Source organism: Anoplolepis gracilipes, chromosome 13 (assembly GCF_047496725.1).
Source record: "Anoplolepis gracilipes chromosome 13, ASM4749672v1, whole genome shotgun sequence".
Taxonomy (NCBI): domain Eukaryota; kingdom Metazoa; phylum Arthropoda; class Insecta; order Hymenoptera; family Formicidae; genus Anoplolepis; species Anoplolepis gracilipes.
Genome location: NC_132982.1, coordinates 3,746,466 through 3,773,361, shown reverse-complemented (window position 1 = coordinate 3,773,361; position 26,896 = coordinate 3,746,466). Strand labels below are relative to the sequence as shown.

Sequence of the window (26,896 nt, the reverse complement as noted above, 5' to 3'; positions counted from 1 at the left end):
TCTCAATCATTGAGAATTACAAGAAAGGCTTTAGAATAATGAAAATTATTACCTTTAAATTTGTGGAATCAAAATAATAGAAAGAGAGGAAGAGATGAATTAGACCTGGAATTTCATTTATACATTGATATTAGAAGTGTAAATCACTTAGCATATAGACAGTTTTATTTCAATATATTACATAGATTATACTGAATCACAATGAATGTAATTACATTTGGATTTGGCCGCGCGGTTGCGGTCTATGAATAGAGACTTAGGTACATATTTCCGGAATCGTAACGTTATGTCTAATACAACCTTATACAATGGCTTATAGAAGACTCCTTGAAGGTACATTCATCTCTAATTACAATATAATACATCGTTCGTCGTATCCTTTTCCTCAGGACCAACAACATATGCTGTTAAGAAGAATAAACCATAAGCAATATAAGATGGAAAAAGATATTGAGGACAAATATCGATGACCGTTAGATAATTGAAGATTCGTCACTGAAAATTATAAAAATCAAATTTAACGTTACTGCAAGTCGCATTATTCTTTTCGGGACAAGGAATCTAAAACACTTTACAATAATCGCCATTACATCTGCAAATATAATCGCCGATAAAAGAAAAATTGACCAGCTGAAAAATGCGAATGATTAAAATTAACTCTCTTGAACTCTGCACATTTTTCGATGTAAAATAGATCCGTGTATGTATAATAAATCATAATAAATATCTTAAAAAGAGATCAGAAAGAAATGTACATTTCTTCGGTAATATATAATCGATATTAAAATTGCAATAATACACGTATAGCAGAAAATGAAAGTTTTTAAAATGAATTATAGGTTCTTGAATTTTTTTCAAATGCCTACCGAATCTGCGTTTTGTTTAAAACTTTTCTTTTGGTCCAGCCGGTATTCTCCTCGATTCACAAATTACGTGTTATCGCTACTTCGTCGAAATGCTGGGTCCAGCGGTGTGCTTTATCACGTGACGTTGATCTCTTCATCCTCCTCGTTCTCCGTTTGCTCTTCAGGCCTCTGAGGGCTCGTGAGCGGGCTCACGTCGCTCAAGTCCATCCTCGGCCGATCCCCGTCGGCATCGCTCAGATCAGGATTGGGATTGTTCTTGTTCGGTAACGTCTGCTCGCGCGAACCACCGGTTGCCAGGAGCTCTCGCTCCTTGCTGTTTCGCCACTTCATGCGTCGATTTTGGAACCAAATCTTCACCTATAAACACAATTGTTAATCTATTATTTCTCACCGTTTAAATTGTTTGAGGATGGTGATATGAAAATATTTTTCCCGTTTTGGGAATATTATTATTATCAAGTTTATATTTATTTGACTGTGGTGTCCATTAATAAGTTAGCAAATATTTTTTAGTTACGTAAGATTTTGTCAAAGCCTTGATTTATAATTATAATACCTATTGTTCCTTGAACGCGATATATATAAAATTTTTGGTTTATCGTACACTTTACGTGAATTATACAGGAATTACCGTACGAAATGACGTGTATTTTACACGATACATAATATAACGAAGGAAACCCTGTTACTTCCCGCGTTAAGGAACCGCCGAACAGGCCAACGTCAAACACACACCGAGCACATCCCCGAAAGTCTCTCACCCACCCTCGTTTCCGTCCGCCTCGTCGCCCCATTAGCCGCTTTATTATACGCGTTCTACCTTGAGCGAATCGTTGACCCCGGACGCGGATTGATCTAGCTAAACTGCTTTCCGAATTTTCATTCGCCGCCGCCGTGATGGTGTGTGCTTGACACCATCACGGACTCACCACCTTTTGGGGGATCCGCGTTCACCTACACGAATACAACACTTTGCGCTGTCCCTGATTGATACCACGAGACGATGATGTTCGATAATTCGCAGACGTTCTCGCCGAATAAATGCTCAGAAACGAAAACTGCCTCCACTTAAAGACTCACTCTCAAGAAACTCGTTTTCATTTTATTTGCGCTTTTTTGCTCTTTGCTTTCAAAGTCTGAATAGAAATTCATGAAAAACCGCAATCAAACATTTCGTGTATCAAATATGTGCGATGAATACATATATATAAAGAGTGAATATTTCTGTGGAAATTTATCATGAGATAACAGGCTGAAAAATAATTGGTCATATTTTCTAAAACAAGAGAGGGATCATCATAATTAAAATTACTTGAGTGACGTATTTAAAAATTACACGTGTTGTAATTTTATTAAATATAATAACACATCATTTTAATTATATGTAAAAAATTAATTGTTACTTCCAGAAAAAATATAAAACTATATAAATATCCTCATTTATTCGAATAATAATAATAATAAATAATAATCTTTCGAATCGATTAAATAGGATCAAGAAGATCGCGCGAATTGTTCACTTTCAGTGATGCACGCATAATTTAACGACAACGTTCTCGAAATACAATACAATATTTTTCACAATATATTTCGCAAGCCAATGGATGGGTCGGGGGATGACGCGGATAAAATTTTCGACACTTTTACAACGTATATCTTATTCGACGGACGGACGGACGGACGGACGGACGGACGCACGCACGCACGCACGCACGCACGCACGCACGCACGCACGCACGCACGCACGCATGCACGCATGCATCCGGCCGGCCGGGCGCGGTGCGTGCGTTTGACACCGCGCGCCATCATTAATACCGGCTCTCGACCTAGAGAGAGATTGAAATTTAATGTAATTTATTATTTTTTAATATATCCCAATGAAACGTTTTACGCGGATATTTTCGATGCGCCCGGTTCCCTCCGTCCCCCTCTCCCCCCCTGACCGGTCACTCGAGGGGTTGGGAGACGCGGGTGTGTGCGCTTGACACGGCGCGAGTTAAACGCGGGTTTTGACGCGTTAATGTGTTTTTCCGCTTTATAACGAGATCGCCGGGTGTATCGCCGTGAATTGAGAAAGGAGTCACGATCCATAAGCGCTCGTCGAGAGTACGAGGTTGTTTACGCAAATGCTATTAAAAAACGCGATCGTAATCGCATCATTAATCGTAAAGATCTGTTAAGCGATTTCACTTCATTCGGCTGTTTTTAAATAGCACGATTTTGTTTGCATTTAATTATTAATTAATTATCGCAATTAATTATTATTTAATTATTAAATGAGTATATTGTACAAATGCGTCTAATATTATCATGATAGGGAATAAAAAAAGTGTTGAAGATAATTATTGTAGTATCTATAATAATATTCTCCGACTCCTACATGCATCGAGAAAAAAAATATCAGAATCTCAAAGTGATAACGAAAAGTTGAAATTATTGTTGTGAAATCGTAATAATAGAAAAATTTTCTATTCTGTAGTTATTCTGAAAATATGAATTGTCAAAAAAATGTAAATTTTAAGAAAACATTATTTGTTATTAAAAAAGTAAAAAAAACTAAAAAAGTGATCTAAACGGTATAAAGTTTAAGGTACAAAGAGTTATTGACATAATTTAAAAAATTACAAAATTCTCAATAAAGAGAATCGCGATATCTATTTCTTATCGATTCAGTTTGTTATATTAACTGCGAATCATTACGGGGAGAGGGCTTCTCATTAAGTGCCCAAATGAGTAATAAAGCGATTAACGTTAACGTATCCGCGATACGTCCCGGCATCATTATAGACCTCACAACGCGACACTAATAATTCTATCAATTACATGATTCGTTTTATCGGTGTAACGCGCTGACTCGCCGCTCGACCAATTGCGTGTCAATAATATTTGTAGCATTTATACCTAACGCTTGTAATATTGCAGAATACGCGTTTAACCAGAAGTCAATCACAGTTCACACGCATGTAGTGCCGAAATCAATTCATCGCGAATTACGGTGAATTTGATTGTAGTTGCTGATAGAAATTCGAATACCGATGAAATTTCGTAACAAATATTAAATTTTGCTAGCGATGAGATAAAATTCTCAATAGGTATTTGAAAATATACAAAAAATATGCACCGGATGACTCTTTAATTATTATTTCACTGTTACACACTTTTCATCTTTAATATTAAATATTCTGATAAATGAGATTCTACAATTAAATTAAATTAACAAATAAAGTTTATTTTAATCAAACTGAAATTTAAAATTTTATATATTCATACAGCTATAAAATATTTAATTTCCAACAAATTTTAAACTCTACAATAAAAATTTTATTAACAATAAAATTATATATAACTCTCATCCTTATCGTTTTCGCTTTAATAAAACTCGCTTTTTTCAAAATCTCGTTAAAAAAGAAATCAACTTTCAAATTTTTTGACAAGTAAAGCGCATCTGTCATTAAAAGCTAGCGACGAATTCGAAACATTTCGGACGGTCTCTCTCTTATTTCTGCTGCATCATTAAGCAACGTCATAGATTAAATACATAAACAAGTTAACAAACGGCTGTAAAACGACGGCTAATTATGCGTCGAACGCTATAACATGCGGGGGACTCTAAAAGGTGAGAAAGTTGTATTCGTCTGAGCGCCATGAATTAATTCACCTATACTCGCCCCGCAAATTTTCATACGCCGGGATGTATGCGCTTGACATCATGTAGACCCTAACGATCTGACGCGCGCTAATACACTCTTTAGCTCTAGGGTGTTACCCAGACGGGAGACTCTGTGCACCGTTGTTGACCGTTTACTATAACCCCCGATATCGTGTGTACGCGCGCGTGTGTTGCGTTACCACGTAAGTGACGCGTGTAGTTTTAGGATATCTAACTCTGCCTTGTGTCTGAAAGCGATAATTAATGCATTCGCTCTCAACTCAAATATGAAATTCGAAACTTTTCCACCTTTCCTTTGCGACCGCCCGTTAAATTTCTCTTAAACCATACGATGTACTTTGTGTTCTTGTATGGCTAATTTTACCATGTACAATATACAAGTGAATTTTTTATGGTCTAACGTTTAAGAGAATAATGAACAAACAATTATTTCTCAAGATTATAGCGTACAAATGTTTCTTTTTTTTTTAATGCTTAAAATTATTATTATTTTTTTTTTTTAATGTATGTAAAATTTTATCTCCGCGAAGTAAAACAATCCCATTTGACGGTACGAAATTTGCGTGTGAATATTACATGTGAAACATATGTTGGAGTGCTGGTAAAACGGTAAGATATAATAATGTATAAAAAATAAAAATAAAAAAGCTAATATATAAGAAGAAATAAAAATAATAAAGATGAGAGAAAAAGAGATTTCTTCGATGCGGAAATTTTCATCACCGTCATCCACGCAATGTTTCTGAATTCGATAGGGAAAAAGAACGCGATTTTACCACCAGATCCGGAGAGATCGCGAGTTTTCCCAAGCATCCCGCAATCTCAGGGTGAAGAACGAGATTAAGCACACGGGGATGAACGGACAGGGCGACGAAATCGGTAAAACGGCGAGCAATTCAACTTCGCCGAAAAGCGCGCGGCGGCGGCGGCGTTCTCTCAGGACGGAGGTGCTTTGTTACTTTTGTTAGTTCCCGGTCTGCCTGCCGCTGACGGGACAATCAATCACCGCCGTCTCTCGGTAAACGCAAAACGAAAAGAAGGAGAGAGAAAGAGAGAAACGAAGGGGAGGGAGGGAGAAGACCGAAGGGTGCGAGAGAAGATCGAAAGTAAAGCCCCGCGGTTTCCCCACGTTATGTATGCGAGTTGCCAGTTTATGCCGCCCGTTTCGCGAATCCGAACGACAAAATCGGTGATTTAAGTGGTTCTTCCGAATCCCAGGGGTTATTCAAAAGGACATTTAAAAATTTGAAATAAATCGTAAATTATGTAATTAATATTTCAGAAAGTTTAACTATATCGTACGACAAAAAAAAAATATCTTGACACTTTGTTCTTTTCGAATTTAACGACATGTAGCTGTCAAATTCGTCGATGCGATGATTTTAAAAAGACCCTCTTAACTTGAATTTCAAGTACGCTTCCTCAGAAAATTTAGCTGCGAGCGAGCAACGTGTCAATTTTAATATCTTCTCCCTCGGTATGAGAGAAGTGCGATATAGCTATAATACATAATAATCCATAATACAAAACGCGTTAAGAAATTCAATGCCAATAAATATTCTTGCAGTGAGAATTGTGCAGTGTAAAAGAATGTAGATATAAAAAAAAGACTAATAAGATGTTTTTCACATTGGTTTTCTAAATTATATTGTATATATAAAATTATATTATGAAAAGTTTACTCAAAGTAAACATGACATTGAAATATTTATTAATATATAAATCTAGTAGTATCGTTAAAAAAGTGAAAATTACTTATTTAAATAATCATTATAAAATGATAAAATTTTTATTTAGTTTATAATCTAATATCTTTTTTCCATTATCCTATTATTTTCAAACAATATGAAAGTTGAATAATGAAACAAAAGAATAATGAATTAAAATAATGAAGAAACAATTTTTGACATTACTGCATAATTAATTATCTATATTTCATATTTAATTATTTCACACATTCTGACAGCACAAAGATTTTAATTGACGTTAAAGCCTGGAAAATTAGATAACACATTAAAGCGACTAATCGCTTATCTCTAATCATCCCCCTAAATTACAAGCGATCGGTTCACCCTAGGATCGTTCAAATATCGCTATAGTCACTAGGATCGAGCATAACGACGACATCCGAAAGGCGTTATATAGAGTGCACGAGTGGGTAATCGTTAAACGATTGGCTGCGACCTCTCTCTCTCTTTCTCTCTCTCTCTCTCTCTCTCTCTCTCTCTCTCTCTCTCTCCCTCTTTCTCTTTCTCTCTCTGTCTTTCACCCTTTCTCCTGGAGGAACCCCGGGCTGGAAATCCTCCTCCGTTTAACTCCCTGCCCCATTCCTCGCACCCACGCGCCCGCCCTTACTTCCGCCTACCCTCATGCACCCCCTCGTGCTTCATCCGCGTCCCCCTCGGTCGTCCCACCCCCGGCGCTCTTTCACTCAACCCCCTGTGCCATCCACGCTGTGCCTAGTGCGGTGGTGGCGCCAGCTGGTGCAGTTTAATAAAAGACGATCGATTATGACGTCGGCCTCAGAACTACCCCTCAGCTCACTCACTCTTGCCGCTCTCCCTGCCGCCCCAACCCTCCCCATCGGCCTGGTCACAGATCCTCACCCTCTCAGCTTCTCTTTCTCTTACCCGCCCCCGCATCTCTTTTCGGGGGGGACCCTCTCGCATGCTCGTCGATTCCATATCCCGGAATAGCGCAAAAAGGGGAAAGAGGTAAGAGGAGAGCTTTTTGGAGGGTCCAGTTCGAGAAGAGGGATTATATTCCGTATGTGAAGAGCTACTGAAAGATTTTTTTCCTTTCACAATCCTCGTACGTCGACTTAATCATATGTCAACAAGATTAATTTCCTAATATTGCATGTCTAAAGAATTTCATTAAAGACTTTTTTTTTTAAAGAAATATGGTATATATCTATCTACATTTATAATTATTCATCAAAAGTAACTTAATTGAATCAAAAGAAGCGTGTCTAAATACTAAATATTATAAAAACAAACTAGATCACAGACTGCTCGTTAAAAGAGAACTCATTGCACAGAAAAATCCATGGATTTTAATCATTAAACATTTGTCATTTTAATTCTCACTCATTTGCCAATCGTTTCTTGTTCTTGGAGTGATTTTTTTCCCCAAGACTACAAAAAAAGATCTCTTTCTCTCTCTCTCTCTCTCTCTCTCTCTCTCTCTCTCTCTAAAATTTTCCTTCACACCCGCGTGGAAAGGGCGAGGTAAGAGAGGAGAGAGCTTGGGAGGATCGAAAACGCCGAATAGGAGGGAGAGCCAAAGGGATGACAGAGAGAGAGAGAGAGAGAGAGAGAGAGAGAGAGAGAGAGAGAGAGAGAGAGAGAGAGAGAGAGAACCGAGTAGGGGTTACCGTCCGTACCAGGGGTACCCGGGGGTGAGGTCAGCGAGACCGGGGGTGGGGGTGTGGGTCGCGGGGGTGGATCAAACGTAAAAAGTACGGCACAAAGCTGCCGGCGCGGCGCGATCCTGCGGGCGAAGGGCAGACGGCTGCCTGATGTATGGAAAGGAAGTCGCGCGATAATAGAGGGGAAAAAGGGCCTTTGCGGATTTATCGGCGCCGCGCCGACCGCCCTGGTGACGATTTAATCGATTGTTTTTCTCGAAGCGAATAAAGGCGTAATTGCGAACACCGGCGGTTCTCATTTAATTCTTTGATGCGCGGCGATATGAAAAATCACCCGTACCACTACCCTTTTGTGAACTTACCGACTATTTGATTATTCAACTAAAATCCTACAGATTTATCTTATTTCAAGTAGATTTTCATCGAGGAAAATATATCTTTCATACTGCTGACAGCGAATAAGGATACGTTGGTTTTCAATTTTAAATAGATATAAAATCTGTAATTTATGCAAAAAGTTAAATTTTTATGCTATAAATATCTTTACTTCGAGTTGGTGAGATTGTAAGATTGAATTAGAATTAATCGAGATGAAAAGACATGAGGATAACAGATAGTAAAATGAAATAAAATATCTCTCTTTCAGTGAACAACTTTATTATTAAATTGTTAGTGACGTGAAAAAACTATTTTAACGTATTTAAGTTTTTTTCTACAATTATCTAAAGCAAAACATACTTTGCAAAAGCTAAAACAAAACTCAACATATATTGCATAATTAGAATCTCGACTACATAAATATTTTTACTAGAAGAGATGTACTTGATAATTTAAGCTATCTCTTATGTTACCTGAAGAAATTAATTACTGCTAATAAAAAGCAAATAGTTCGGTGTTACACGAAGGAAATCTTTTCAAGTGCCTCTATGAAAGAGTGCGGATATCAGTCAAGGTGGTGCGATCGTAAAGATAAAAAGAGCAGCGCAAGCTGCCACGTCGCGATTCAACCGGAGATGAGCTGGCAATTGCTGATATAGAGTGAAAAAAGTCATGTGTTCTCGTCGAGACGTCGTATATGAAAATTCTTTCCAGTTTGACGGAATATCAGATCGTCAAGTATCAAGTGTTTTTAAGAGACTGCAATACATGATTCCGAATTTAATTAATCACATCTCTAACAAGAGTTAAAACATATTAATTAATTAAATATATGGATAAACTAAATATGTGTTAAAATATATTAATAAACTGATACAATAAATAAACGGAAGTTATTCTTAATGTAATGTTTTTAGAGATCATGATTTATTTGGAATTAAGATTTTTCTTCGTAGATTCTGCGACGTGTGAATTACTTGCTATAATTTTTCTTAGCCTAAAATTCATAATATAAAACAATGCGACATAAATTTTCACGGATTACTTTGGAAAAGAATTCTTATTTATCGTTATTCATCCATTCGATTTTATGGATACGATCTCGCAGGCACGAGAGAGGCGAACGCGTTTCAAAATCGACGCAGGGTGTGATAAAAGGGACAGGAAAGGTTTATAGCCAAGATATACAATTTGCAAATTTGCAAATCTCTCTCCGTTTGCATGCAGGTCGTATAACGAGGTTACAGTTGTGCGAGAATGACTACGATTCGGCACGAATCGGAAGTGATATTTCCAAAAGAGATGTCGCGAGAGCGAGTGAGGAACGTGGCAGTATCGATTCTCGTTGTAAAATGATCACTAAATATATTTTATAAATTTACTTTTTATTAATATCAAAATAATCAGATTTTTAAAAGAAAAGATAAAAAAAAAAACTTTATTTCTTCTAACATGAGAGTGAACGAAAAGGATATTTTATTAAACTTCAAAAGTGCAGTTAATCAACAAAACTGTATCCTTTATCTAATTTCAGGTCAAGTTTCTTTTGATAGAATTTTAATTTGATTGTTAATTCAAAAGATATTTAATGTTAGAGATGAGAAATTGCAATAAATGATAATTAAATTCGCCAGCAAGGATCGCCTGGAGAAAATTTTGCATCTCGAGGCAAGCTTCCGAAGAGATGGGCTTGTGTTATTAAAACCGGTTTCATTAAATGCTTATAATTTACATTAAAGTTGGATTTGCGTCTAGATTTTTGCAAGCGAGAACGCGGTGACGGCAAAGCGATTTCCGCCAACGGAATCATCGATACCGCTTGATTCTCGGCGCACTCTCGCCATGAGTGATTAAAGTTGATTCACAAAGGCGAGATCTATATGCATACCGCGGTATTGTATATTCATAGTTTCTTAGCTCCCGCGTTCGCTTCCGGCGCGCGGGAGGGGCAGTGGCGCTTTCTCAAAGTAAAATCCATAATGCATGAAGGTCCGCGGGCTAAGCCGAAGAGCTTAAAGCCGTAAGATATTGCGCGGCGTTATATTCATGTTATGCCCTGCGAGAGGCAGGCCTTTGTTTTTAATATCCGCGGCAGATTGTAGCCGGAGCGTTTAGGGTAACGTTACGGCCGTCGTCCTTCGCCAGATTTTGATCCACCCCCGCGATCAAGATGAATGAACTTCTGGCAGACTGACATAAAAATGACTCGAAAAAAAGGAGAAAAAAATATTACCCTTGTATGTAGATAACGATAAGTGAGAAACCCTTCTTTTTTTCCTCTCTCTCTCTCTTTCTTTGTGGAAGAATAAAAATATCAATTATGGATACAAAGAATTAAAGTGATAAGGAAAAAAGATTTTTCGGTATTGTTTGACATGCTGTATCCTTCAAGATGCCCCATGAAAACTAATATCTATAATCAAAATTTAGAGATATAATCTTTGGCTCTTTTATTTCACTATATATAAGTAAGTTCGAATTATTTTTAATTTTTTTAAATTTAAATCTTGCAATTTGGAACTTGGCATTCATCTTGAAGATTCAGTACCTCCTCGTAAGCTCAATTTTAAATGTTAAACTTAATGTAATATACAAGAATAAAATTACTATATAAAATTATACAAAATTTATGACATGAAAATGAAATTAAAACTGTGGAAATATAAAATTAGTGTAAAAAATATCAGAGAAAATAATAACAGGCTTTATTTAACGTAGTGCTTGAAATAGCATAAAATCTTCTTTTTCACGCAGTAATATAGACAAATTGTTTTCGTGTGAAAAATTTATATCGAAGAGATTGAACAGCCGAACACGACACTATGAAGACGATCTCGTCGATCTACAAGCTCACGTTATCGCGTAAGCAATATTTGCCTTGTAAGAGGATATATACGAAGAGAGAAACGGGAGGGTCCAAGTTGAAGAGAGGCGAATGAGATTTGCGACAGGCATATCAAACGTACATATCTCTCGTCTTGAGCTTTGACGGTTGTGCAAATACAAGACGGACTAGTTCTCGTCCTTCGCCGACGGTGAGCGTCGGCGGCAACGGATTGCTCTCGTAAAAGCTTGCCCAAGGCAAACTCGAATCAGCGGCGGCCCTAATGGCTACAAATTGATTTGACCGACGGAATCCGGGAAACTCGATATCCTCCACTTGAAACGCCAAACCTAATGGCCGATCTATCTAACGTGTCAACGTCAGTGCCGTGGGAAAGGGCGATCTGTCCGGACGTAGAAGTTGAATTGAAGAGCGTTTACCTTCGCCCCCGTCGCGATAATAATTAAACGCTCCTCAAATTTATTTATCTCCGCGACAATCCTTCGAATCATTTCCCGCCATTTAAGCGATAATTCGTGTCCAAAAAATATTTTTCTAAAGAAGTACAGATAAGTATTTAATGTGTTGTTTTAGATACACTATCATTTATACAGCAATTAATTTTTTTTCATCGTACATACTAAATCGATTGAGTTGACTGGAATTTCGCTCTATTTTACATATGAAAGGAAAGAACTCTCTTCACACAATACGTAGAATTCTGCATTTTTTTTTCTTTCGTAGAGAATTAAATAAGCTGTCAGCAAAATAAGGGTGGAGTCATTTTTTCCCCTATTCTTTAGTATAATTCGTGAAATCTGTAAGGGACCTGAGCAGAACACTCGGCTTATGTCAGTAAAATGAAATGTAGAGGATTGAATAAGGATCTCTCGTCACGATTTAATTTAGGTGACTTGATTGAAGATGCCTTAGCATTATTGTACATCCGTTGATTAAACAAGACACCTTCGAAGAAAAGAGTCTAAATTTAGGAAATTTATTTTAAAATAGGAAGACGATGACTTTCAATAAGATATAAATACAACTTAATTTTTTAAATATTTGTGTTTACATAAAAGGCATAAATTGATATTCGCGCATCAGCACGCCAGCCAATCGAAGGAAAACTAAAATGATACGAAAGTTTGCAATGCGTTTATAACCAACACTCGGCAATTTTTCGCTCTACTCGCGAATAACCCGAGACCCCGATTCGGACGACGTTGAGTAAGTTCCGTGAAATCGTCCGGGCGCAAGTAGGATCCGTGCTTTTATATCGCGAATTAAGCTCGCGGCGTGATTCTGACAGCTCCGGCAACTTGTAAGAAGAAGGGAAACCGCGTGCCCGCGTCGGTTCTGATTATTAAAAAGATAACAAGCCCCGGGGGCTCTCTTTAATTTTTCCGTCGTTTCCGCCGGTGGGTCCGACATAACGGAGACGTCCCGGGCATAAAAGTGGCCGGCCTCCTCATAATACCAGATAATTTAAGGTCGACGGCGTTGATGAGTTCTACCTACGGGCGACGCGGAAGCGATTCTGACAAGACGTTGCCCTGCCATCCCGATGTTCCCCAAGGCGGGATTGAAAAGCTACGTCTCTTAATCTCCCGACGCCGTATACTTCTTAATTTCTTTAAAATGTATTTTAAGACCCAATATGAACCTGTCGTCAACTCTCAACATTTTCACTGTGAAATATCATATTCTTTTAATTACTTTCATCTATATTTAATTATAATTAAAATTTAAAACAATTACACACTTTTTGTCTTGAGTGTTTCATCTTTTAAGATACGGTCTTTGTCATGAGATAAAAATGAAGATAATTATATAATATTATTTCTAATATGTACATACACATACAGAAATCTGAATGGTGAGCGTTTTCGTGGCTTTTGAGAGCCGGGCTTTCGCGATAAATCAACATCTTCATCTCGTTAAAGGCGCTGAGAGGCATAAGGGTGTAGTAGCCAAGAAAGGGGTTGGCTCTCGCTCACCATCACTAATTACTTTAGTTATCCCCCTTTAACCCTCGACGTTCCTCTTAAACCCACCCTCGTCATAAACTGTAGTGAAGCCTCGAACCTGTGTGAAACGGCACCTCGCCTTCTCTCATCCATCGCCCTCTCTATCCATTTTCTCTCTCTCTCTCTTTCTCTTTCTCTTTCTATCCTGCTGCCTCTCAAAGTACAGATTACCCTTGGAAAAGCTTTATTATTATCATCCACCCGTGGCACCGCAAGTCCTTAATTAAATTCGAGAAAAGATTCATGGATCCGGCACAATTCAAAGTACGATAATTCGAGATAATCTTCAAATTGCACATGTTTCTTTAAGGATACCGATATTACAGAGATAAAATCTTTTGCTAACAAACACTACAGATTGATTGAGCCATCGAGTGTCGATTAAAACAATTGGTCATTAAATTTTTAACATTTATATATATATATATATATATATATATATATATATATATATAAAGCTAGTCTAAACAAAATACTTTTAAAATAAATCAAAATATATATACACGTAATAATCGACGAAGATGGCGATAACAATGCCACTCCGACACGCATCCGACATGTCGATAGCTCGATAACTTAGATTGCAATACCGGCGCAAGTTCCGATAGTGATATTATCGCGCTCGCGCACGGTACATTAAGGGAGACGTGAAATTCGGCATCTGCTACCAACACTTCGCCGCTATTAAGAGACATCGAGAAGAGAAGGAGAGAGAGAGAGAGAGAGAGAGAGAGAGAGAGAGAGACGCAACGAGGATGGAGAGGTAGAGAGAAAGAACTATCATTGGACAATAATCGCTTTTATAGGTGTTTGTGTGGCGAACCGTGATATTAGATAGCCGGCCAACGAGTGCGCAGAATCGCAGTCCTCAAATCGCACCAACTCTCCGAGGGGGCTCCCGGAACACCCTCTAATAAAGTTGAGAAAAGTTTCTCTCTCGCGCGATAAAAAGTAATGTTAGAGATATTGCGGGTGCGTTCAGTCGGAGTTCAATTGCTTTTAACGACGGGATCAAGTTCGATATGTACTTACGAAGCTGAATCGCACCGTGGCGCCCAAGTATCATTTCATTGGAATCGAGTAATCAAAATTGCCATTTCGTTTCAGTAAATTCCGCCCAAGTATCTGTCGGACGAATGTATCTTGCACTTTTTTACTTTCTATTTTACATTTCGAAATTAAATCTCTCCTGGAGAGACACAAATATTTCATTATATTTGTATCGAGTACAAAAAAAAGGGAGAAAGAGAGAGAGAGAGACCAACATTATTAACCAGATTAAAAAATCTGGAGCTACATGTATTTACGAGACGCGGCCTTTATTCGCCGCGATTCTTATCACGTTGTTCGCGATCGTTCAACGACGTCGTGGCGGCCACGACGGAAGAAGGGTGCAAAATCACCTTTTGTATGCGGATTGCGGGGTCGCAAGAAACGTCAATTCACTCTCCTCTCGGCGAGGACGGTCTCCGTGTGCACGTACGCGCGCCTGATCCTTAGATTTTCTCGTAAAACCAGCGACAGAGAGAGCCTCGACCAATGGCGGTGAAGGCATGGCGCTCGAGGTGTGAATTATACATGAGGATATATCCCTACATACCGGTCCTCCACACCGTCCCTCTCCCTTTCCCGCGCGTCGCACACCCCGTTGTCTTTCTTGCTCCCCCGTATATTCACCGCGACCACCATTCATTCAAGCAGACACCGCTTCTTGTTTGCTCTCACATTCGCCGGTAACATCTCGATTGCACAGAGCATTATTTTTTTTTTTTTTTTTCATTTTTAGCGATTCAATTCGAACGACAGAGCAGTTTTCCTTCATGAAATTACCGTCCGGATTTTATTAATTTTGTTCAATCCAAGTCCGTTAAATTTATATACAATAAAAATTATTATAAAAAATTATATTATAAAAATCTTTAATTTCTGTATAATATTATTATTATTTATGAAATAATTCTTTTATATAATTCGTTCTATTTTCTTTCGGTACTTATTGTCCGCTATTCCTTCACAATCAGATATTTCTTATATTTATTCACAACCAGTTGAAAGATTCAGTGCAAGAATAAACGAGTGGATAATTTGAAAAATTTGAATTCATTTTAGACAGAAATTGAAATAGATTTTACAAATTATTTAGTTTAATCTTGTAGGTATTGAATATAAATATATATGTTTATATATTTTAGATATTTTTAAAATTTAAATGCTGAAGTAGATGTTGAATTTAATTATTTTTAATATATGTATCAACGTATCTTCCTCGGTCAAAGTAACTAATTATGAAAACAATCTAAATATTAATCAACAATCTATTTCTACGCAACATGTGTTACAAAGAAGGCATAATTATCTCGATTATCGGATTATTATGTGTACTCTTAAGTGGCGATTTACATATGTGCAACATATCGTGGAATCGATGCATGACGATGATGCACACAGGAGATAGAACGAGGGCGATTGTGTGTTTATGTGTGAGAGAAAGAGCGAGAGATTTAGGCACATAATACCCAGGTTCGGGGTTAATCGGGCGATGCCAGTTCATTAATTGCACACACACGTAAATATATACACGTTATTGTACGCGTGCACATGAGAGCCGGGCATCCCGATTGCCGTTGCCGGCTTCGCGACGATAATGAAACTAAACGATATCCGCGGAAATGGCACTGTGAGTTACTTTTATTTGATTTCATGAGCGTGGTCCGACCATTTTCGAATGTCCGCGATATAGGTCCAGCCGTCAGCGAGTCTTTTATTCCATTCCCAGATTGTTCGCGAATCGAAATCCATATTTGAATAAACGAATAAGGAGCGAACGAAGCGTTTATTAATGTTTCTCGGAGCTAGCTCTCGGAGAATATATGAAATTTTGGAAAGCAGGGTGGGAAAAATAAAATACGCCGACGTTCCCTCCCGTAGAGCTTGTATATACATAAAGCTAATAGAATATTTCAATGGAGATTTGATTTTCTATCTATCACAATTATAATTATCATTTTCTAGCAGCAACAGGTATGTTGCTACATTTAATGTTCCATCAGTATAATATTCAACATGGATAATTGTGTCTAATGTTAAATATTGCACATTTAATATTTAGCAAAAATCTTCTAAGTAAATCAAATATTTTCTAGCTGACAATTCAAGGGGAGCATTGCATTTGACTGAAATAATTACACCAAGCTAATTACATTCAAAGCGCGTATTATTATCATTACGCTGCAATTTAATAAGCTATGATTGCTCGATCGTTCTTGAAATCAATATTATGCACTTCGTCGCGTGATTATATAAACTCGGCACATTAAACACACGTGTACCTTCGTTCGCTCATACTCGCGCGGCAGACGGTTTTGTATTCGACAAAACCGAGCATTAGTCTCTATCAATCTGCCAAATGGAGCCGCGAGAGATAGAGATAGAGTCTCCATAGTAGAACTAAATTCGCTCGTCGTCGAGTACGAGGGACTCGTACTTCGTTAGAGTGACAATTAGTGCCCTAATAAGGTCATTAAGCACAATATATATTCTCCCTTGTACCTTCTCTTAAGGTCTTGCACGCGTCCTAACTGCACAATTACGGGGGCCCGTTATCGATAAAACTAGAGAAGTGATTATCTCTCGCGCGGAAGTCATTTTGAAAATCACTTATTTACTGCCTCTAATAAACTCTTTCTGCACCACCCAATTTCTCCGAATCTTTATATAATCAAATGTAGAAGTCATTATCAATGAGAAAAAGGGCCATGATAATTATGACATAAATATGAATAAATTATGATAGATGTAAATTTTGTTTATTAAGATTAAAAAAAGAATAAATTACTTCAACTTGATACACTCGATCGAAATTTTTACAAATAATTCAAAATTTATATAACCGAGTTTAAAATACAAATTTGAACAAAAAAAAAAGGTTTACAAAAATATGACAAATTGTCGATAGGGACAAAATCGTTGGAGTTGGAGTTAAGTTAGGAAATTTCGCAGTTTATAATTATGATTAGCACCGTTGCACCGTGTATTAACTTGAATTACTATTGCGCCTAGGAGATCATTAAGCACGAGATTAAACACCATGCGCCGTCTCTAATGCTCGCGGCGCAGCCTCTCGATTGTAATACAACGCGAGCACATCCGCCTATCATCGCGTATGCAAATCTGCCTGCATATGACATGCCTGATGCGATTATCGAGAGCGAGGATTCTGGATCACAAGGAATCGAATTATGCGCTTCGATGCGCACTATAATTGATATGCAATTGATTTCTGCGCTTGGAAAACTGAGTTAATGCGAGAGAAGATATTAAACTATATATCTTGCTGCTTATAAGTTTATCGAAATAATAATAATATAAAGTATATATATATATATATATATATATATATATATAATTATCCATTAAATGGATTTCGAATGGTCAGTATATTCAAATACGAAGATAATCGCGTAAAGAGTCGAAAAATATATTCTAATTATTAGCCGAGTATTCAAAGACACAAATTATTTTTTAAATATTCCACGAATATTTAAAACATTTCATTTCCCTCGGATATTCGAGATGCAAAAAAATTTCTTTAATTTTTCTCGTTTAATATAATATCAATTCACTTACTTGCGAGTCTTTGAGGCCCAGTTTCTCGGCGAGCTTCTTGCGATCCGGCTTACTGATGTACTTTTGTATCTGGAACCTCTTCTCGAGTCCGCGACGCTGGAGATCCGAGAAAACGGCCCTCCTCATCATTCCTCGGCGTGGTTTTCCGCGCGCGTTCGTCGCCCATGGAAAAACCAAACCGGTGCCGGAAAAGTCACCGATACTACCCTGGATAGCGCCTGGAAACACAGTACCTCCGCCGGGTGTGCCAGGATGATGAGTTCCGGTCCCAGTGCCAGCAACTGTCAACAGAAAACACACAACACTCGTTGACAATATAATACACGTGCAAAAAATCTATATAAAATATAGGTATGAAAAAAAACTTTCAACAATAAATAAATCTCTATAATCTATCTGAAAAAATTACAATGTTTTTTTTACAATAAAATGTAAAGGATAAACGTGAGAAAGGGAAACGCGGACGGAGAAAGAAATCATCGAAATGTCATTGTTTATTCACATGCGAATCGCTCGATAGCGGTTGTATCAAAGTCATCTAATAACGGACGGCCAATTGAATCTCCAGATCGTGTCTGCGCGATATTGCCAAGCTGAGCATGACGGTATTATCTGCACCGATGATATTTGCACGCACTTGTTGCATGCGTGCATTTTGCCTTGTGGCGGAGCATGTACATAATATGGTAGTGCTTTCACTGCACTTCATATGCACTCCATGTCCCATACGAGCCTACCTATAACAAGATATTCGATAAACCCGGCGTATGCGCGCGGCCCGCGCACGTGGCCGCGCGAACGCGACGTTTATAGCGCGCGCGTTCGCCGTATGGCGCCAGATGCCCAAGTTTCGGTTTTAAACATTCGTCGGAGATCCGTGCGTGATTTTCGCATCGCCCGTCTTCATCGCGCTTGTTTATTAACAACACGCAAATAAATGCAAATACGCAAAACTTGGAAATGTCGTCTATGCAAAGTATTTTATAAGTCATCTTGGAGAAATATCCGAGTTAAATACATATTTTCAAAAATGTGAACAGATTGAGGATAGTATCCTGTATTTAATGTCTTTATCTGCACTTACAATTAATGCTGAATTAAGTTAAAATAGTGTATTAATTTATTATTGTCGTCGTTTACCTGTCAAATATGGGCCTCTGTAGAACAGTTGTTGCAGCGTGTGATGAGCGTTCGGTGGTAAGTGTCGTTGAGGGGGTTGATGACTCGGCCTGTGATAAGGATGATAAGCCGCTGGCCTCGCGATCGGTTTGGCGATATTGTAACCCGCGGAATTTTGTAGATTTTGCAAAAAGGCGGGTATCGCTTCTGGCGGAAGTCCTTGAAAATTATCTGTACAAAGAGACAAAGTTTTTCGCATCACATGCAATAAAATTCAACTAGAGAATTTTTATTTTATTTTATTCACATCTTCGCGTCGACGTGTGTGTGTAATCGCGACTTCTACAAAATACTTTAATTTGTATCCGATTTCTGTGTGTATTTGTAGCTAAAAATAATAGCATTGCATTTCCTGTGTCCGGGCATAATATTATAATTGCATATAGTGTGGCATTGTTGATGAACAATTTGTAAAATATTCATACTAATTCGGTGGGAGGATCGAGCGGTGTTTTATGAAAATTTTAAGGCTGCCGGATTTGGAAATGTAAACCGCTCGGTGATTAAGCATGTAACGCGCCCCGGCTATATTTCACGGTAAAATGTGCCCGGGGTGGCGGATTTACGTGCGAATACCCAAGTTGCCGTATTCCTTCGTGTTGCATAATTCGAGCCGACACCCCCGTGACTAAAACCCTCCTTCACTGCTCCAGGCGGAGCCCGATCTCTTAGGAAGCTTCAACACCTCTAACCATGGGTAAATAGCCAGACAATCGTATGACCAACTGCCTCCGAGATATCTTTGCTCTTATTGAATAAAATATAACGCGACCGAGTCAACATTATATCATTCGTTTATACTCATTATATTATCGTATGCAATTTTGACGGAAAGTTATACTATATTTTTTAAAAATAAAGATGACAGGAAAAACTGTCTGTGATATATTATTAAAAAGAGTATTTTCTATTTATTTTAAGCGTATACTTTTTCATAAATTTTTATAATATTACAATATTTTGCTATGATGTATGATATTAATTTTTTTATTTAATAAATTGACACTTTATTTTGTGATTAATTATATTATATCATACATATTGCTATATAACTAATAATAGTTCAATAAAATCTTGTGAATAACGTTAAGAAATCTCACCACCTCGCGGCACTTTCGTGTATCCCTTGTCACAATTCCGTATAGAAAGATTTACCGACAACACGAAAGTTAACTACGTGCCCTGACGCGTACCCACCATTTCGAGGAGCAGAGCCCAAACATGAAAGAAATCTCGGCCGACTCTCCAGTTCACCCTCCGTCGAGGGTGAACTCGTCCACGTATCTCCACATTAATAATGCCTAAGAGGGCTAGTCGCCCCAATTGTATGATTTCTAACATGTTTTTTTATTTTCTTTTTTTGCAGCTCCGCCACGCCCAGAAAGAAGGAGAGAAAATGGTCTCGCTAAAAAAGTGACGTGTTTAAAAATAATAAAATAATGGAAGTTCGAGGCCTGCATTTGAGATAGAAGGAGATAGGAATAGAGATAGGTAGAGGGAAAGAGAGGGAGAGAAAGAGAGAGAGAGAGAGAGAGAGAGAAAGAGATAGAAGACTCGCCTTGCGTTCGCGACGCAGACAATGCCCTGACAATGGCCCATACACGCCGTTCCATTGTGCCCGTCGCACACTGTACCCCATAAAATACTCATCGCCTTTTATCGTTGTTTTCGTAGCCGGCCAATGAGAGAGGCGCGCTGCTTAGCTGTGGCGGCCTAATAACCGAGCTTAGCATCCAACGGAAACACTGAATGGGAATAGTTTTTTAAGCCGCCCCACCTACCCGACACAGTCAGTCCCTTCGATCCCCCTTTCAACCCCTCCTCCTCGCTCACTCTCTCTCTCTCTCTCTCTCTTTCGCGCGCGCTACCCTCTCCTCTCTTGCGTGACGTGAGATTAAATCTCCTGTCTGCGGTTTCGGGAGAAACTTCGGGACGGTTCGCGTGTTGTTACAGTTGTGGGCCTTCCCCTCTTTTTTTTTGTACGCCGAGCTTAAGCAGCCCCCTCTCGGGGACCTTAGGTTACGAGGTTACAACATATATCGCTGGTTATTCTTTTGGATTACGATCACGGATGCATTATTAACTAGATACCACGCTACAGGTCTCCGCCTGCGTGAATAGGGGAGACGGGGCTGCTCGTTTATGGAATACACATGTAATGATCCTCCTTCTTCCGTGAACAGCAGCGTGTTTGTCTTACAGGATGGGCTTGGCGAATCGATCTTTCACGAGAATCTGAAACGTTTCCTCGGATCCTTCGATCGATCGACCGTAAAGAACAACGTAGAATTAGCGTGATATAATAATAGAGAATATTTACTTTCTCTCATACGATTCTATAATTTTCGCGTAAGTCTCTTGCATTTAATGTGAAACGCGTCTATTCGATTTTTTCGATCTACAACGATGTTTATAATATGACGTCTAAACAATATCTAAAAATTCATGTATCTCTGTACAATAAAAAAAGGCTATGTCACATTCACACTCGAGTCCCAACGTCTGCAAACTCATTTAGTAATGCATGACCAATAATGCAAATACACGTAATAAATATTATAGATAATAATATTACAGGGGTAATAAATATTTAGCTCCTCCTTTTTTCTCATATCTTACAAATGTTACCTGATATATACGTTTAGTGAAAATTGACAATTTTGGGCGGTTCTTGTCGATAATTTTGTACGTCAATAATTGTTGATTTTCACTAAATATTATTTAATCAGTTCACATTTGCTACTTTTGACTTTTAGTATTTCGGATCCTAATCGTCTACGGTCGATTTTTCCTTCTTTGATCCGTCATTACTATTTCCGGGCTCTTATTTAACCAGTGAGTAAAATACGACTTTTTTTTTTTCCACGGGAGATACGCGTATTAAAACGAGGTCCGTCGTGCTCGACACACAGCCGTTATTGAAAAATATCAATAATCGTTGCGATACGCAACAAAAAACATGAGCCGCGAGTGGCGGCTCGCGAGGATAAGGGGGGAAGGGTAAAACGGGACGTTGGAAGGGGCGGGGGGAGGGGGCGAGCGAGGAAAGGGGAATAAATCGCGGGACGATTGGTGAAAATGCTATTCGAAATTCAACGTCGCTCGCCCGTCAGACACCGAGTCCTCCCCCGCAATGCCCCCGCGCTAGATCATCCCACTACCTGCCCTCCCCCCTCCTCACCCCCTTATCCCAAATTCCAGTTCCGCCGCGAGCGGCCCTCGCGTCTCTCGTCGATGAATTTCGAGTTTGTTGCCAATCACTTTTTCGCGCAATTATTTCACAACATTTCGACATGACGTACAAGCCCGCGGGGGAGGGGTGGCTCTATACCAACACGGGGTACGATGAGGAACAGGGACAGGGGCGAGGATGTATATGCGAGGAGAAGACGGGGGAGAGGAGGAGGACAGTGGGAGGACGGCGGTACCGCGCTCATGGATACTGGAGAGTCTATTCGCGGTGAGAGGTCGGCGATGGGGGGGTAGCATTGAGGGAAGGAGGGAGGGAGGGAGGAAGGGAAAGAGGGAGAGGGGTGCGGTCTCCCGGTACGTACGGGGGACCAAGGGGGATGTAACACATGCACGTGGCACGGTCAATGCATCCGCTATCCGACAAACGCATGAAACTCCCCCGACCCTCGCCCCCTCCCCTCCGCCCTCCCCCATCCCTCCACCACCACGCATCTCGAACGCACCAAATTTCCCCATTGCCACCCCTGCTCGGGCCCGCTCCTTCCCTCCGCGCGATATTCCCCTCTTCCCACCCCCCTGTTCCCTCTCGCGTATCCTTCTGCTGGCAGATGCGTGCAATTCGCCGATGTTAAATGCAACATTCACCTCTCTCTCTCTCTCTCTCTCTCTCCCTCTCTCTCTCTCTCTCTCTCCCTCTCTGTCTCTCTCTCTCTCTCTCCTCACTTTCGTGGAGTTTCGCACGCGCTCTCTTCCCTTCCTCTTTTGCTCTGCCGGCTTGCTCGTTCCCTCCCCGCGCGACGATTTGTGAACAGTTTATACATCTAGTGCGTCTACGCGCGTTTATCGCGCGCGCACACGGTCTTTATCGACTCGTGTCAATCATGATAGCGAAGGGTTCGAGGGAACCGCGTAGGAAAGAGTGACAATGAGGACACGCCGGCCAAAGATTGGTCGGTACGCGTGTATGCGTGTGTGTGTGCGAGGGTCCGGCGGACCCTCACGAATTTCCAGGCGTTCTGTGAATGACGGGACGGGCATTGTAACTTCTGCGTGGAAGGACTGTAATTCGTGATTTTTTCTCATAGTCCCGAGGCAACGGGAAATAATAATCGATTCTTTTATCGAATCTTTCATTACAAATTTGGCTCGCAAAGAACGCACTATGCAGCACTTTCCAAGGGGAAAATTAATAAATTAATAAATTAAGTCATCGTTAAGTTGTTGTCAATATTTTACACTTACTGTCATAATTATCGACATTAATGTTGTGCGAAATTCATAGTTACGTTTCATCAAGTTGTTCTTACAATATAATTTGCATGCAAAATATTGCAAGATATTTTTCGTAAATTTGTTGCAAATTAATGCGAGATGTGATCGAAAAAAGGTTCTTAATGGCACAATTATTTACACATTTAAAAACGATAAAATGAGAAAATATATTTAGAATTTATATTAAAAAGTATTTATTAATATACGTAATGTACAACACTGTACTCTTTAATATTTTATTAAGATAATTAAAAAAGTTCTTTAATATTTTAATTAGGATATTAAAGAGCACAGTATTACATATTACATACATCATATTATTAATTCTTTTCACACACTTTTAACATAAATTCTAAATATTTTCTCATTTTACCGCTACCAAATGTGTACATAATTGTGCCATTAGAAACCGTATTTTTTCCATCATATCTCGCATTAATTCGCAACGAATTCGCGACAAATCATTCGAGCCGAGTCACGAGGGAAACGCGCGACAAGCGCCGCGGCAATACATCATTGAATCCTGCCGCTTGTCTAATATTATAGGCACCAATCGTAAGGGCTTAATATTGGGGTGAAGGTAAGTGGCGGGCCAGCTGACGCCCAGTGCGCTCCACCCGCTTTTCCCACCTCCCCTCCTCCCCCCTTCCCTCCTCCGCACGCACGCTGCGCGACTCGTCTTGAGGGTGTGCGGATGAGATTTAGGGACCAACGACAGAAGTCTGCTCGCGACACTGATTTGTGGTGAGCTTTGTTTCAATACTCTCTCCGAATTGTCGTCCGATCGCCGCGCGAAACTCTTCCTGAACGGCGTCTTTTCGACGACAAGCGTGGACGAATACGCGTAATCGACGCTCGTTGACATTGTATGTATATATAATACTAGTATATTATTTCTATAGTTAGTGTCACTAGTGTCCTTGATTTTTATAATTTTGCTGTTTCAAAGACACCAGATATATGGAGAATAAAAGAGAGATATTAATTCTTTTCAAAATTATTTTCACGCTTATTTTATAATATAGCTGTTTATATATATTTACTCCTTACTCCGTACTGTTATTTTTGACACCGTTTAATCGTCCAGGTGGGTCAGCGTATTTTCCAAGCATTTATTAATATGTAAAGTGTTTCAAAATATGTTTAAAAAAATCTAAAAAAACTTATATACCTTTTTCCTTTTAATTAAAGATTAAAATAATGAATTTGAAAAATAATTTGCTTAAATATATTGTTTTACGACTATTCGTTTTCGAGAAATTGATGTTGTTAAAAAAATCACAGATTAAAATGATCCACCAGTACGAAATAAAAGTTAAATATATAAATAGCGATTAACACATTAATCATGAAATATTTGACAATTAAAAATTTATCAAATATCATCCGATTAATGTGTCACAATGTCAAAATAATTGTCAGTATTTATCAATAAATTATCTAGTAACTTTTTGTCTATTATAATCAATTTTATTTTTTAAATCTCTTAATGTGTGTCTTTCTTCTTCATATATAGAATATTTGATGTTCTATTTTTATTATAGTCTATCACGATTTATAAAAATCAAATGCCAATTAACACATTACGCATAAAAAAATTTCATCAACTAATATCAAGATAAACTCATGCTCATTCATCAATGAATTTTCATAAAGCTTACTCTCACAAAAATTGTTTATAAACTTTATTTATAAAAATCTCTTCCTTTTTTAAAGGAGAAAAAAGAAAGTTTCATGAGACTTGTGCACTGTTTGAAAATGCCTAATTTCGCCTCGATCAATCTCTGTCTAATGTCTCAATTCCAACTGTCGACTCGATTACGTCAAGTAAATCAATTTATCAATAAATTACCGGGATGCGGTCTCCTATCGTGATTGCCGCCAAGTATGGCGCTAACGCTGAACTTGAGTTGCGGCTTCTCCTTCTCCTGGATGGTCCTGCATGCTGGACCGGAACACTGCTCCTCGCCGCAGGAACAGGCGACGGCGTTCGCGGTCCTCTCGCCTATTCTGTCGACGGCACGCTCGACCGCCGCCACTGCCGTCACCGTTGTCTCCCTCTCACCCGACACGATCGTCATCTCGTCGGACATGTGCATGACATTTCTGCATCCAAGGTCGTATCGTCTGTCTATCTCGATCGCGGAGACCCGCTCGCCCAGCATCATCTCATCCCTGTCGGCCGCTTGAAGACCACCGTCCAGCTCGGCGCCCGGGAGCGGATCCTCGTCGACGTTCGAGTTGCACGATTCCACGCCCGAGTTGGATCGATTGTCGATCCTCTCGTTGCAAAGCCTCTCCATCGCGCACAGCCGGTCCACGACCGGGCCGTCCATCCTCTCGTTCTCCATGTCCACGTAGACGCTCTGAGTCCGATCTAGAACCTCCTTCTCGCGCTGAAGAAGCTGCATCCTGTCGTGCTGCCGCTCGCCGGCGGATCTACCGCCGCTGGATCTCTGCTGATCCCGGCCGCCGCAATCGATCATCATGCGATCGCGTCCACCGATCGTGCCGGATCGTTGATCCAGGTGATCCTGGACGAGATCGCTGGGAGAAGATCGGTCGCGGACGAGTCTGAGATTCGCCTCGCATTCTCTCTCGCGCTGTCGCGCCACCAGACTCGCCGCCCAGTTCAAGGTCAGACTGGTAAGGTCTGTCCCCGGCGACGCCTTGCTCTGGAGCAGGTTCTCCATCAAGAAGGGCGAGGTCATGGCACTTTGCTGCAGATTCTTCAGCATCGCCGCTGACGAGGGGAACATATCACGGCTGCTTGGCCCTCCGATTGTCGCGATCGTCGTTTCACGGGATGATTCTTAATTACGAAAGTACCGGAAGGTGCCCTTCGTACTTCGCGCTTGACTCTAATGTTTCTCGTAATATTCTCCTACCAACTGTTTTACTTATTATGTTGCGATTAATCGATTTCTTCTTCATGCGTTTCAAACATTATGTTAGATTCATTATTTCGATTACTTAGCGATAACTTGATTGTTAACATTGATTGATAACACGTCCATTAAGAGCCACGCGTAAAATTGGATTATTTGGAAAATCACATTTCTGCGAATATATCAAGATTGTCAAAGATTGATACAGCGCTACTGCTTCAATAACTCAATCTTTCACAAATTATTTCAAAACACTAGTCACACTTTTCAGCATTTCTTTCTCAATTTTCTCGATTTTACTCATCATCAGTCGATTACTAGCAGCTGTCCGTTGGACGAACGCAAATTATTTTAACCTCACCGCCAATTATCTATACGCTGACATTGCAATTCGAGACCGTGTTTCTCAATGACGTGCGATTCTCAAGTAGCTCTAGCAAAGAAGCTGGGGCCGCTTCCTTCTTCCCGCGAGATCCACGTCGCGGGAGATCTCTCCGTGCGCGAGATCGCGCGCGTATCACATGGTCGCGTGTTCCAATGTACGCGACTTCACCTCGCCCCGTCCGACGACGAGGACGTGCGATTTCGGCAGCAGAATGTCAAC

General features: G+C 39.6%; 1 protein-coding gene across 1 annotated transcript; it reads right to left on the bottom strand.

Moving 5' to 3' along the window:
- Window positions 1-42: 42 nt before the first annotated feature.
- Window positions 43-26,896, bottom strand: Dbx (homeobox protein Dbx). The gene is made up of 4 exons (XM_072904857.1): window positions 25,257-26,896; window positions 18,902-19,111; window positions 17,762-18,042; window positions 43-1,223 (listed from the first exon to the last, which is right to left on the bottom strand). Exons 1-4 carry the CDS (start codon window positions 26,161-26,163, stop codon window positions 981-983), a joined length of 1,641 nt encoding a protein of 546 aa, XP_072760958.1. The 5' UTR covers window positions 26,164-26,896; the 3' UTR covers window positions 43-980.

Coding starts and splice junctions, on each gene's coding strand:
- Dbx (XM_072904857.1), bottom strand. CDS start 26,163: ATGTTCCCCTCGTCAGCGGCGATGCTGAAGAATCTGCAGCAAAGTGCC. Junction 18,043..18,901: donor CAGAGGCCCATATTTGACAG/GTAAACGACGAC, acceptor TTCTGTTGACAG/TTGCTGGCACTGGGACCGGA. Junction 1,224..17,761: donor TGGGCCTCAAAGACTCGCAA/GTAAGTGAATTG, acceptor TTGTGTTTATAG/GTGAAGATTTGGTTCCAAAA.